At 49.2% G+C, this 12809-nt stretch overlaps 1 protein-coding gene across 8 annotated transcripts in view; it reads left to right on the forward strand.

Moving 5' to 3' along the window:
- FRMD4A (FERM domain containing 4A) overlaps window positions 1–12809 on the forward strand; it is a 571779-nt gene that overhangs the window by 456951 nt on the left and 102019 nt on the right. For all 8 annotated transcript variants that reach the window (XR_009246201.1, XR_009246200.1, XR_009246202.1 and 5 more), the window contains one exon: window positions 8444–8528. Coding sequence is in view for 5 of the 8 variants with exons in the window: in XM_012931059.2 (XP_012786513.2) it covers window positions 8444–8528 (85 nt within the window). In the remaining 3 variants the exon portion in view is untranslated. The remainder of the gene's footprint in view (window positions 1–8443; window positions 8529–12809) is intronic.

The raw sequence follows: 12809 nt of genomic DNA on the forward strand, positions 1-12809 counted from the left end.
TTTTGTTTTGTTTTGTTTTTAATTTTTTTAACATATCTTTTTATTGCATTTCCTTTTTTTTTAAATTAATTACATTGCATTATGTGATACATTTTTTTATGCATGGGGATTCCTCCCACCCCTCCCAAAGCCCTCCCCCCACGGTGGATTGCTCCACCTTGTTGCATTTCCATAGTTCAAATTCAGTTGACGTTCTTTCATTGGAGGTATTTAAGCTTGGTACCTTTTGAAGGATGCCCATTGGCTGTTTTGTCCAAAGGAGTAGCTGAAGAAATTAACTTTATCATAGCCCTGGACTGGGTAGTATGCTGGAGTCCTTGCAAGCTCTTCTGTCCAGTGGAGCCCTCTCCCAACATGTGCTTGCCAGCCCTCCTGAGCCCCAGCATGGCAAGACCCTGAACAACCCCAGGGAGCTGCACCACACCTGCCTCTTGATGCGTCCAACTCCCAAGCCCCTAGTTGCACCTTTATCCTGCAGTTCAACTATCTGTCAGGTCTTTGTAACACATGCATTGTTAGCCTGAATCAAACCACCTGAAGGATGAATGCTTTACACCAAGTTTTAGGGTTCCATAGAGGGTACACGTTAATGGCATGTCCCCTGTGTATGGGCTGCCATCTCATGACAGGCACTTGTTAAGTAGCCAATACATTCATGTTCTGGAATGCATACTGAAACCATCAGTGAGAGTGTGGGCCAGTGAGTTTCCTCCATTCCACAGATTAGGAAAAACAAGACCCACATATGTTAGACAATGTGAATTTTATTCGTTTATTTTTAACGGTTTATTTTTTGAAAGGCAGAATGACAAGAGACAGAGAAAAAGAGTCCTTCCATCCGTTGACTCACTCCAAAAATAGCTGCAACAGCTAGAGCTAGGCCAGGCCAAATGCAGGAGGAGCCAAGAGCTCCTTCCGGGTCTCCATTTGGGTGGCAGAGGCCCAAGAACTACGGTCATCAGCAGCTGCCTCCTAGGCACAGTAGCAACAGACTAAAACCAGAAGAGGGGTGCCAGCCTTGCAGTTGTCAGCTTAACTCGCTATACCACAGTGCTGGTCCTAGGTGGTATGCACTTTCAGCTCACAAAGTTCTGTTCCATCCTCTTGTCCAGAATGAGTCTGTATGCAGTAGAGGAGCTAGAGCTGGCCTCACACTGCCAGGTGTTTTCAGATGGTGGGATTGGTGGCAGTCCATCTTCTCTGCCCTAACCACCTGTCACAGCAGAGGGGATCCTGACATTGCAGATAGTACACAACTCTCCACGCAAATACTCCATCTTTCCTTTAATGTAGGTACCCATTTCTAATTAGGCACAGAAAGAGATTAATAATAATGATAATGAAGTTGGACAATTGTGGTCTACTGTATAGATGTTGTAGGACTGTGTCTTTTGAGAGAATCAAGGCAAGTATTATTTGGGGAGCACTCTCAGATAACCTAGAGCACAGGTAGGAGAGTGGCTTCTGCCTTAAAGGTCCACGTGGTTAGGTCTGACTCCATGCCCCATGCCCTTCTCTCTCTCCCACACTGCATCCATCTCCATAAGGGACAAGTGACACCCTTGCCGTTGCTCATCATGGGCCACTCCTGCTCACTGTGCAAGCACAGCCCAAGCCCATGTCGCAGACCCACTTCACATTCCATGCATGCTTGGCCATATCTGCAGAACCAGCAGCACCCATCTGGAAAACCAGGTGACAAGCACAGGTGCACACCAGCCCTGGGCAACAAATGGACTGACCAGGGTCCTTGGGCACAGCACCCACTACAGTCACTGACACTCGCTACTGGACACTGATGGCCAGACCTAATGCTTACCTGTTGTACTCCAAGATCATACAGCTAATGATTTAGTATAAAAACGAAAGCCAGTGTGAATAAACTCCATCAGCTTCCACCTCCCTGATCCACAAACTTAATCTTGTCTACTTCCAGTTTTGGTGTCCTCGCAGTCCCTGTCTTCAGAGTCCTCACTGCTCGCAAATGCATCTCAGGAAGGGTGACTCTCATCCCATCCTCCACCACCCACCAGTCCAGCGCCTCCCCCGCCCCCAGTCGGCTCACTTGCCTTGACCTTCTTGCCTTTTCTCTGTTGTAAGCTGCTTCTCTGTGAACGCCTCCCCTTTGTGACCATGTCTCTCTCATGCTAGCTGCCTGCAGGGAACACTCCCTTGAACCTGCTTACACTCAGGGAGACAGGTCCTTGCTTGCCATCTCCCTTTCCCCAAATCTCCCCTTGCTCCCCAGCAGTGCCTGGTCCCCTCGTACCCCGTCACCACAGGAGGTCTCTGTCCCAGGTCCCACAAGGAGTGCCTGCTCACTCTTGGACTCTCCTCTGCAGGGGTGTATGTGACTCTGGCCTCCCTGCGACACACTCTCCACTTCCTAGTTCTCCTTGCTGTCCTGCCGCACCTCCTCCCTGGCCCTTTCAGCCCTGGCTCACGCCAGGTGCCCGGCTCTGTTCACCCCTGAGCACTGGTCCCTGGGAGGTCTCACCCTGCTGATCCTCGCTCTCTCCACCCTCCCTCTGTGTGACTTCACCCCCAAACCATGAGCGCCAGTTCCGACTCTTGTCAGGGACCCTGACTCTGATGCCCCCCAGTGCTGGCTTCCCTGCCCATCTGCTGGCGCTCTCTGCCACCAGGCACAAACATGTACACAGATGACGCAGGAGTCAAAGGGTGGCGTCATCTCCCTGCCCCCAACACAACCCTTGTCTCTGTGATTGCCCGCACTACCCATGCAAGCCTCCTGGCCAGAAGCCTGGGCGCCCACTCTGCCTGCCCCTGCTGTCTCCCACCTGCTCCCGTCCCTTCCCCCACCCACTGCTTCCCATTGTCTCTGCATCTGAAATAGCTTTGTGCCCCTTGTTGGCCTCTGTTTGCTGGAAGTAGGCCCTTCTGGTCCCCCCTATTTGTTGGTCCTAAGCATCTTTCTAGAATTCTGCTCTGCCCTTGCTCATCATCATTTCTGACTTTCTGGTGGAAAGAAGACATACCCCTAGAGTGTCCCATATGAACTGGTTTCTGCCTCTCTGGCTAGCCTCACCACCCCCATACCCCCAATGTCACATGCCTGATATGTGGCCCTCTACTACAGCCCATTGTTCAGTGCCATAAGGCGTTTGAGGACAATGACCCTCCAATTGTCCGCCAGGCAGACCTAAGAAAGGAAGAAAATTGTAGGGAAAATACTCCTACCCCCCACTCCCAGGAAGCCTGCACAACTTGTTATCAGCACACGTTTGTGTTCAGAGATCCCTGCCCCTCTGCACTCTTCCTTCTCAGCTGTACTGTCAGACCACGTGTTCCCAGAGCCCTGGCCATTTCCACTGTTTGCAGGAAAATAAACAGAGATTAGATTTGTCTCTTCAAGCTGTAAGTTTAGTAAACAATAAGCTGAACTAGACAATAGACCAGCCAAGACAGAGGAGGTGGTGGCAGGAAGCTCCATCGGGAACAGAGGACCCACTCGTGTCTCCCTGGCTGGCTCAGTCAGCAGTTGTCACTTCCTGTCACTCCCCCTGTGCTGCTGGGCGTCCCCAGCTGGGTTGGACGGCCTCGGAGACCCTTGGCCGGGGAGACTCACAGCTTCCCCACTCTCGGCTTTTTGCTCTCCTTGCTACCCAAAGTCAGCATCCCAAATGTGACATTTGTGTTCATTACAGAATGAAATCACTGGCCCATTTAATTAACACTTGCTGTAAATATTCAGTGATTCCCCACTGCCAAGGGGGTGGGTGTGAGAGGGAAGAGGAACAGCAGGGGGCTGGTGGAGCAAACCCTGACAAACCCACGTCTTCTGGCTGGGCAGGGTTCAAGCTGTCGCCCTGTCAGAGGCATCCACATTCAGCAGAAGGAGACAAGAAAGCCCCAGGATGCCAGGCCCCAGGGTGGGGGGCAGGGGGCGGGTCTACTCAAGTGCCAGAGCACAGACACACCAGACTGTCGGGCCGAATCGTCTCTGGTGAGGCTCACTTGCGCCTGCCTTTACTTACGGGGCTCAGACAGCCCTCTGTGCTGGGTTTGCTGTCAGTCTCGTGGGCGTGGGGACCGTCTGGCAGTGGGCAATGAGGCTCGTAAAGTCATGTGATCCAGCCCCGCCAAAGCAACCGCAGGCAGGATCTGAAATCCAATAAAACTGTAGCAGGCATTCATTTTTTATTAATTATTTTGCATGTCCTGCGAATAATGCTACAAATCCTCCAAACAGCCGCTGCAAGAAACAAGGTTACCCACCCCCATTCAGCTGTTCCTTTCCACTCTAAAAGAAATCCTAAGATTCGGTCCTGTTCAGTGTTTTGAAAACCTTGTTTGGTCTCATTTGTTTGTAAGATTTATTTTGTTTGGAAAGTCATAAGTAGAGGATGAGGTAGAGGAGAAACAGGTTCACTCCCCAAGTGGCTACAACAGCCAGAGCAGAGCCAGTCGACAGCTGGGAGCCAGGAGCCTCTTCCAGGTCTCCCACATGGTGCAGACTCCCAATGGCTTGGGCTATCCTCTGCTTTTTTCCCAGACCATAAGCAGGGAACTGGATTGGAAGTGGAGAAGCTGGGACTCAGACCAGTGGAGAAGCTGGGACTCAGGCCAGCGCTCCCATATGGGTTTCCAGCGCCACAGGTGGAGGCTTTACGCACTACGCCACAGCTTGTCCCTGAAGACCCTGTTTTAAAATGTAACTTTGATTGATTGTTAATGAGGTGTGGCACAGCCAACAGATCAGAAGACTGCTGTTAAGAAGATAGCTTGCTACTTGGTTCCTGGTTCCCAGCAGTAGGAGACAGCCACACCATGTTGTTCAGGGGGCCATGGGCAGAGGGGAAGTATAGCCAGAGATTGCATTGTAGCTTTGCAGCCTGGGATGGATAAGCAGGCTTGATGTTAGCTGGCTTGAATGGTTTCAGCGGCCTAAGTGGAATCGGGGCTGCCCCTGCTTTTCTCATACATGTACCACGGCCCTGGGTGCGGGAGCCAAGAGAGGTGTGTTGTGGCCATGTTTTGGTCACAGTAGTTCACTCTCTGAAAACCTGGCCAGTCCTGGGAAGGGCACACCATCCAGAGTCACCAAGGCGCTAGACATCAATACACCGTGAAGACTTAGCTAAGACAGAACAGACTGATAATTACCCAAGCACACACCCTGTGAATCTAAATAGGAGTTCACCCCGAGACCCAGAATTGTCTTTGTGAATGGAGCCTTTTCCGTGTTGGTGATCAAGGAAATGCAACATCGCCACCTACTGGCGAGCAGGAGGAGGACCAGGTGTCCAGGTGCTCGTAAATAGAGCGAGAATGGACTTTTTTTTTAAAAAAAAAATGAAACTCTCAAATCCAAGTCATCCACAGTCATTTCCCCCGCCTTCCCCCTGGGGTTTCTTCGGGTGCTTAGCACGGGAGTGTGAATGTGGAAACGTCACAGGATTGCTTCTCTGCAGGCATGTGTGCCTTGGCAGTTCCCTGGCACGGATGGCAAGTTCAACATGAGTTCACACCCACGTCCCAGCGCACGCAGGCTGGGAGGGCACGGGTTTCCCGGCTGTTGTCTCGGTGACAAAGGCTAACGGGAAGCTGCCTGCCAGCTTGTGTCACCAGCTCGCGTGTGTTTTTCTTGTCTTGGAATGTGTTTGTTGCTTCTTCCACCACTTCCACTTCCTCAGGGTCACACACACACACACACACACACCCCTCTCCTGGGCGGGCTGTTGGCTTTCTATTATTAGCGAGATGTTTTTTGAGAAGGAGAGAAAGTGCTGCATTTTCTGAAGAGACACTGTCTAGAAGACCGGGGCTGAGATGGGGACCCTCCATGCCTTTATTCCTCTGTTCTAAGACAGGTGGTGATGCTTTGCAAATCCAGCTGCAAGGGCCCATGCAGATTGAGACTGGGGCTGCTGGCAGACTCAGGGGCCCTGGTAATTGTCCATGGTCGGATACAAGGGAAACAAGACTGTGTTATCCTAACTCTCCATGTCAACTCTCAGAGGATGGGGCAGGTTAAGAATGGCGAGTTAGAAGGAGTATAAAACCCATGTGACCCATAGAAGACATCTGAGACTCCACTTTCATTCATCTGCCTCTTGCATCACCCTGCCATCACGGCATAGTGAGTTAGCCCTCACCTACAACACCAGCTTCCTGTGTGAGCACAGCTTGAGGTCTGGCTGCTGTGCTTTGGACCCAGCTCCTTGCTGACGCAACAGACGATGACCTCCCATGGGGGAGACCTTCATGGACTCTCTGGCTTCTGGCTTCAACCTGGCCCAGCCCAGACCATTGCTGTCATTTAATGCATTTGGTCATTGTATAGCAGATCTGTGTCTGTCTTTCTCCTCTCTGTCACTCCACTTTCAAGTAAATGAATCTGAAAAAAAATATATAGGGGGTGGTGACTATGATCAAGGGGCAGTTGGAAGAAAGAAAGTGGAAAGTCAAAATTCTTCACAGATACTTGCCAAGCTCATGTCTGTGCCAACCACAGCATTCATGCTTGTGATAGAAAAGCAAGCAAGGCCTCTGCTCTCAAGGAGCTGGCAGCCTGGGAGGGGGAGCCTAGCTACACAGGAAGTTCCTGTGGCACCCATCACCCAGCGGCCATGGCCTCCTCTCACTGTTAGCACGGACAGTTGTGGGACCAGAGCCTCTCCTGGACCTAGTCCCAGAAGCAGAGCAGGAGGCCCTGAGACTGACAGCCACCCCAGCACCTTCAGAACACCTTGGAGTACAAATCTGCAGATTTGCGAATAACACCATCTTGAAGCAATACCGTCGGTCTTTACCCTGTGTAGCTCCCTCCCACTCCCCTCCCTGTTCTCTTGCTGCTTCTCTGCCCACACCGTTTCTTCCTCTCCCATTTTTGTGTTGTTATTCTGGCTACCTCTTGTTAAAGGGTCACTGTACAAGATATATAGATGGAGATGTTTTAAAATGGAATCAGCGTTAAATGACTTTGCTTTGAGAGGTATAATTGGCTTCTACTTTTCAATGTCTGCTATCAGAAAGCCAAATTTTTATACTATTAGGGTTTCTCTGAGATATTGCAGATTTTTTATGGAGGTCTCTATGACCCAAAACACCTGCTCCAAAATCAGGGGACGGGTGCTACGGTGGTGCCGTGGGCATGGATTATGGCCAGCCAGCCCCATCACGCCCAGGCTCAGCAAAGAGGAGAGAGAGAAATTTTTTGATCTCTGGAAATTTTGCAGGCCCTGACATGATGGTAATTGTAGCACTATTATCTGTTGATTGAGATAATTAATCACTGAGTATCTCCAAATTCATGAACAAATTGAAATGAATCTGTGTTCCATTAATAGCATCCAAAAAAAAAGATAAATAATAAGAGATTGCAGTGTGGGAGACTGCAAGCTTAACTTAGCCTGCAGATACATTTTGACTCAGGCAATGGTGGCTGCTTGTTTTCACCAGTAAGTTAAAGTTGTTTGAATTTGTTCCCCAATACGTAAATACCAGTGTGTGTAATTTTTTTAAAGATTAAAAAAAAACAACCATTGCCCAAGTCATACTGTCTGCTCCTAGAGTCAGGAAGACCTCAGAGCTTTTCCCAGAGCTTTTCTTGCCCCCCTGCACTGCCCTGCCCCCCAGGGGATCCTAACCACATCAGGTGGGGACACTGTTCCAGAAGACTGTACTTGTTTCTTTCCATCTCACTTTCTTGACCTTCAGCACCCCCTCTGGGTCCCCATAGTTTACAGGAGCCAAGTGTCCCATGTCCCCCTGATCCAGCTAAGGGTGTTTGCATCCACCTGCTGAGAAGGAAGCTTCCCCTGCAGGATGTTGTGTTTCCATCATCCCCATGACCCCCCCCCCCCCACCGGCTGTACCAACTCTCCCTCTCTTTGTATAGTCCGTCCCAAGACAGTACAGCTACATTATCTGATTCGGGAATTTAATTATCCCCAAAGTCAATGTGTAAAGGCACATATAATATAAATGTAAATAATATCAGTGTGTTTGATCTTGAAAAAAAAATTCGCAAGCTGCAAGTGGATAGAAATCCAATTGTTACTTGGCTCATTACTATGGCATCATAACACTGTTCTTTGCAAAGCTCTCCATGCGGAAATCAACCTCACTGCTTTCAGGAAGACACGTGGTAGTCGTTTCAAAGAGAAATGTGCCCCTCCTCCCCTGATTTGATCAAGCAGAAGAAATGATCTGGAAAAAAAAAACGCCAACTGAACGAAGAGTGCAGATGGTCCCATTGGAGTTGACTCCTACAGATGGAGAGCGGGCTAGGGTCTTTGCCTGTGGAGAAGACTGTTAATCCCAACAGGGATCATAGGAAGATCATGGATGAGGTCTTTCTCTTCCCTCGCTTTAGGATTAGGAGTCCCATGCTCCACCCCAAGTCATACAGCTGGAGAGGACCTTTGCTTTCCAGGCCCGCTGGCCTTGTGGCTCATGGTCACTTTCTGTTTTTCAGGTTCTACATAGAGAGCATCTCCTACCTGAAGGACAATGCCACCATTGAGCTCTTCTTTCTGAATGCCAAGTCCTGTATCTACAAGGTAAGACTTTTATCTTCCTGTCCTGGCTCATGTTGAAATCTGGTACTATCACCTGAAGCTGGAAGTGCCAAATTGGGCCACCAGGTGACTTGAAGAATGACAAGCCATGTGGAAGTTGATGAAAGTGGGTATATGGAAACTTTATGAAGCAGAAGGGGTCAGCTCAGTAACGTGGCTCCTCCCAATCCCATCTATTGCTGGTTCCATGGAGGTGCTTTTTAGCCTAGTTTTAAGAGGCAAAGTGAAAACCATGATGAGTAAACAGGTGTATCAGTCAGCCTAGGTGTTGCAAGTGTGAGCAAACATCTTAAAACCAATACAGATAGTAACCATTTTTGTGACTTACCAAGTGGAAATTCTGCTAATAGTTTAAGTGTGACAGTTCTCTTCTTTTCAAAAAAAGATTGTGGCAGAGTAGCCAGAAATTTACCACTGGCATCATCTTCGGATTGCAGTTCATTGGCATTCAGCACAGTCACTTTGTCATGCCGCCATCACCACCGTCCGTCTCCAGAACTCTCTTAACCTTACACATCTGAAACCTTGCGTCTGTGTAAGACTAATTCCCCATTCCCCTGTCCTTCACTCCTGAGCAGCCACCATGTACTCTCACACATTTGTGCATGCACACACGTGCACATACTCACATACATGCATATACACACACATACGATCACACTTGGACACACACACATGCATACAAAAGAGCTGGCATGTTCTGTGAACCACTACCTTCCCTTCTGGACACACACGAGCACATCCATTACATGGTAGACTTTCTCCAGTGCCGAACTTCAGAATGATGTGGGGTGGGGGCCTGGCAGTGATCACATTCCCCAGGATATCATTTGATGGCAGTTGCCTGAGCCAGGAAGCAAACTGGGCCTGGACCCAGAGCACCCTCCCAGGAGTATTTTTTTTATTTTTACTGAATGAAGGGAAAAGTCACTAAGTGAAATTCCAGATACTGGAAAATTACTTCCTTCCCCAAAGCCCTCATTTTCTCTTTATTAAGTGGAAATAATGGAACCAGTCTTGCATACCCCACAGATTGAAAGGGGATCTGCAGGTGGTGGTTTTTCATGGCTGTGGAAGTGCTTTGGACAAGTTCAGACAAAGTGAGCCCTGTCCACTAGGTGGCAGACTTGGGCAGCAAAATGAACAGCTGGATGGTGACATCATCAAATCGTGCAAGAGCTGCCAGGGCCTTGGGTTTTACACAGGCATGGGAGTTAAGGGAGGGGAAACATTTTCTGCTGAGATGGTTAGTGTTGAAATAGAGATGGACCTCATGGGCATCTAGAACCCTGGGATTTGTAGAAAATAAGGAAGAGAGTAAATCCACAGAACAAAATGTTACAGATTCCCCAGGTGGAGGTGAGCTGGAGCTGACAGCATGAGCTGCCTGCTGAACTGGGGATGGAAAAAGTCCTTCCAGAATTCCAGCTTTCTCCCTCTCAAAATCTGTACTCAAGGGACCGCAAATGAACCAAAGATATCCTCTGAAGCTTCAGGTGGCAATGTGGGAATGAAAGGGAGTGTTTTCATTTGCACAGCTTGACCTTTAAGGTTCACCTAAGGTTCTGTCACCTGCTTGAGCCTCTCAACCTCCCAGTGAAGCAGAACAGGTGTCATTAGCTTTCCAGAGGAGGAAGCTGATGTTCAGAGAGGGTAGATGGCCAAGACAGACAGAGGCGCTGGCAGTGGTTGAGCAGGCAGGTGTGTGGCCTTTTACGGGAGTGGGAGGTCGTGTGGGGAGATGGTGCCACAGGGTGATCTGGAGTTTGGCTTGTGCTATTGGACAGACCCTGGTGCCTCTGAGCACACGCAGTACCTGTGGGCTCCTTCTGCAGTGTCTGCAAGCTCCACTTTCTGCTGAGTGGACAGGGGTACTGCAGGGCAAGCCTCCTGGGCAGGCTCAGCAAGACACGGGCTATGCATTCTTAGCAGCTTGGATTCAGACCCAGCTCTTCGACTTGACCCCAACTTTTTTCTTTCTGCCCATGCTGCCAAGGGTGCCCATGGCACCCAAGGGTGGGGCTGGTCCTGGTGCAGGTTGTGGCCTGGAAGGAGGCTTTGTGAACCCGGCATGGAGATTAACATTAGCCCTCCCCTCTTTATTAGAAGTATGGTCCCTCACAGGGCCTGGGATCCAGTGTTCACAGGAGTGCAGGTTGCCTGTGGCTGATGCTTCCAAGTCCCCTTTTATTCACATTAAGAAGTATTACTATTCATCCTTACCAATGTAATGTATCATGCATAAAGGTCAGCTAATTCCAGAAGGCTCAGCCCACCACCTGTTGCCCAGGCTCTGCCACTTTCAACAGTTAGAGCTGTTTCCTCTAAATCTGCCCCCTGTTTTTCTAAATAATTGACACAAGATGATACACTTTTAAGATTTTTTCTTTTTTAGATTTATTGAGTTCCTGCAGCCGTAGGCAATGATTACGAAGTGCCATAAAACCACACACACTTTCCCTTTCCCCATTCTTTCTGTATGATAGCATGGTCGTCCACAGGACGTTATTATGACGAACGCTACTGGTACGCTACACCTGTGATTCCTTTCTCAGGCAGCCAGCTGTTTTGCCTAAAGGGAATAATCGCCTTGCTTTTATTTGTTTAGCTTCTATGTCTAAAAACTCCCAAGTGCATAGCAATGTACGTTTTCAGGCATACTGGATAATCCATCAGTTCCTCTCCGGTTTTTTCCTGGCTGCTACTGCTGCTGCTGCTCTTCCCTCTAGAAGCCTTCCCCCATCCCTGCTGCCATCCAAGAGCACTGCCCCCCCACACCTTCCCCATCTGGGTCTTCCCTGTCCCAGCTTTCTATGAATCCCTATATCTTCTGGACCCAGAGTCCACCTGGTTTGTTTACTTTACACCATTGTTCTAGAGAACATCCTCCAGGAAACCCAGAGAAAGCAGCTGGGGGAAGCAGCATGGTTGGGTGGTTGCGTAGCTGGGAGAGTCTTCATCCTACACTTTCCTTTCTGCTCAGAATGAAGATTGCTTTGAGAACGTCCAGGGTGACGTGCTGGACAAGCCCACGGACCTGTTCCCTGCAGGTGGCTGCCTGTCCATCTGCAGCAGAGCGCTCCTCCAGCCTTCACACTCTGCCTGTCCATCTAGACCTACAGGACAGGGAGTCTGAGGGCGGGGACACGTCGAGTATGATGCTGTGTGTTCCATGGCTCTTTTCTCTCCAGAACCCTGTATCCTCCTTTGCTCTATCTCTGATATCGTCTCTCCTCTTCTCCCTACCCTGACTTTGTGGAACCCCTGTGAATCTGGGCACAGCCTCCTACTGCTTCCTTTTTTTTTTTTTTTAAGATTTTATTTACTTACTTGAAAGGCAAAATTAATGAGAGAATTAGAGTCTGCTCTCTGCTGATTCTAGCCCACAAGAGCCCACAAGGGCCAGAGCTGGGCCAAGCTGACACCAAGGGTCAGCAGCTTCTTCCAGGTCTCCCATGTGGGTACAGTGGCCACTTTCCAAGGTGCCACTTTCCAAGGCACATTAGCAGGGAACTGGATTGTATATGGAGTAGCTGGACTCGAACGAGCACCCATATGGGGTGCTGACCTTGCAGAGGGCAGCTTAACTCACTGCACCACAGGGCTGGCCCTCTTGTTGCTTTTGTATCTTGTGTCTTTACAGTTTTCCATCTCTGCCTGTTTATTCTGCTTTCTGGGAGATTTTGTCAGCATTATCTTTAATTTCTTCAATGGGGTTTTTAATCTTTGCTGACATGTTTGTACATTTCTTTTCTTGTATTATTTTATCATTGTCTTAGGAACATAATAGCTTCCCTTACCACATTGATAGTACAATCATCACAATATTCTCTGTTTCTTTCCTGTACTTCTTCCTGTGTGTGTTGATCCCTATCTTCTGTGGAAGAGAACTTCCCCAGTTGTGTGTTGGTCCTGATTTGTCCACTCAGTGTGCTTTAAGAGGCACACTGTTACAGTGCTGCTTGGGAAGCCCACGTCTCAGAGTGCCTGGTTCCTCCTAGCTCCGCTTTCAATGCAGCTTCCTGCTAAAGTGCACCCTGTGAAGGCAGCAGAGGATGCCTCAAATGCTTACATTGCTGCCACCTACATGGGCCGGCCAAGGCTCAGCTGTTGTGGACATTTGGGGTAAGCCAACAGTAGTGGATTCTCTTTTTTTCTCTCTCTCCCTGTGTATGCATATGTGTTTCTCTGACTCTCTTTACCTTTGCAATAAAATAAAAATAAAAAATAAAAGGTTGAGGCACTTGAAGCTCCCTGGGCACT

This window comes from Ochotona princeps, chromosome 10 (assembly GCF_030435755.1).
Source record: "Ochotona princeps isolate mOchPri1 chromosome 10, mOchPri1.hap1, whole genome shotgun sequence".
In the NCBI taxonomy this organism is placed as follows: domain Eukaryota; kingdom Metazoa; phylum Chordata; class Mammalia; order Lagomorpha; family Ochotonidae; genus Ochotona; species Ochotona princeps.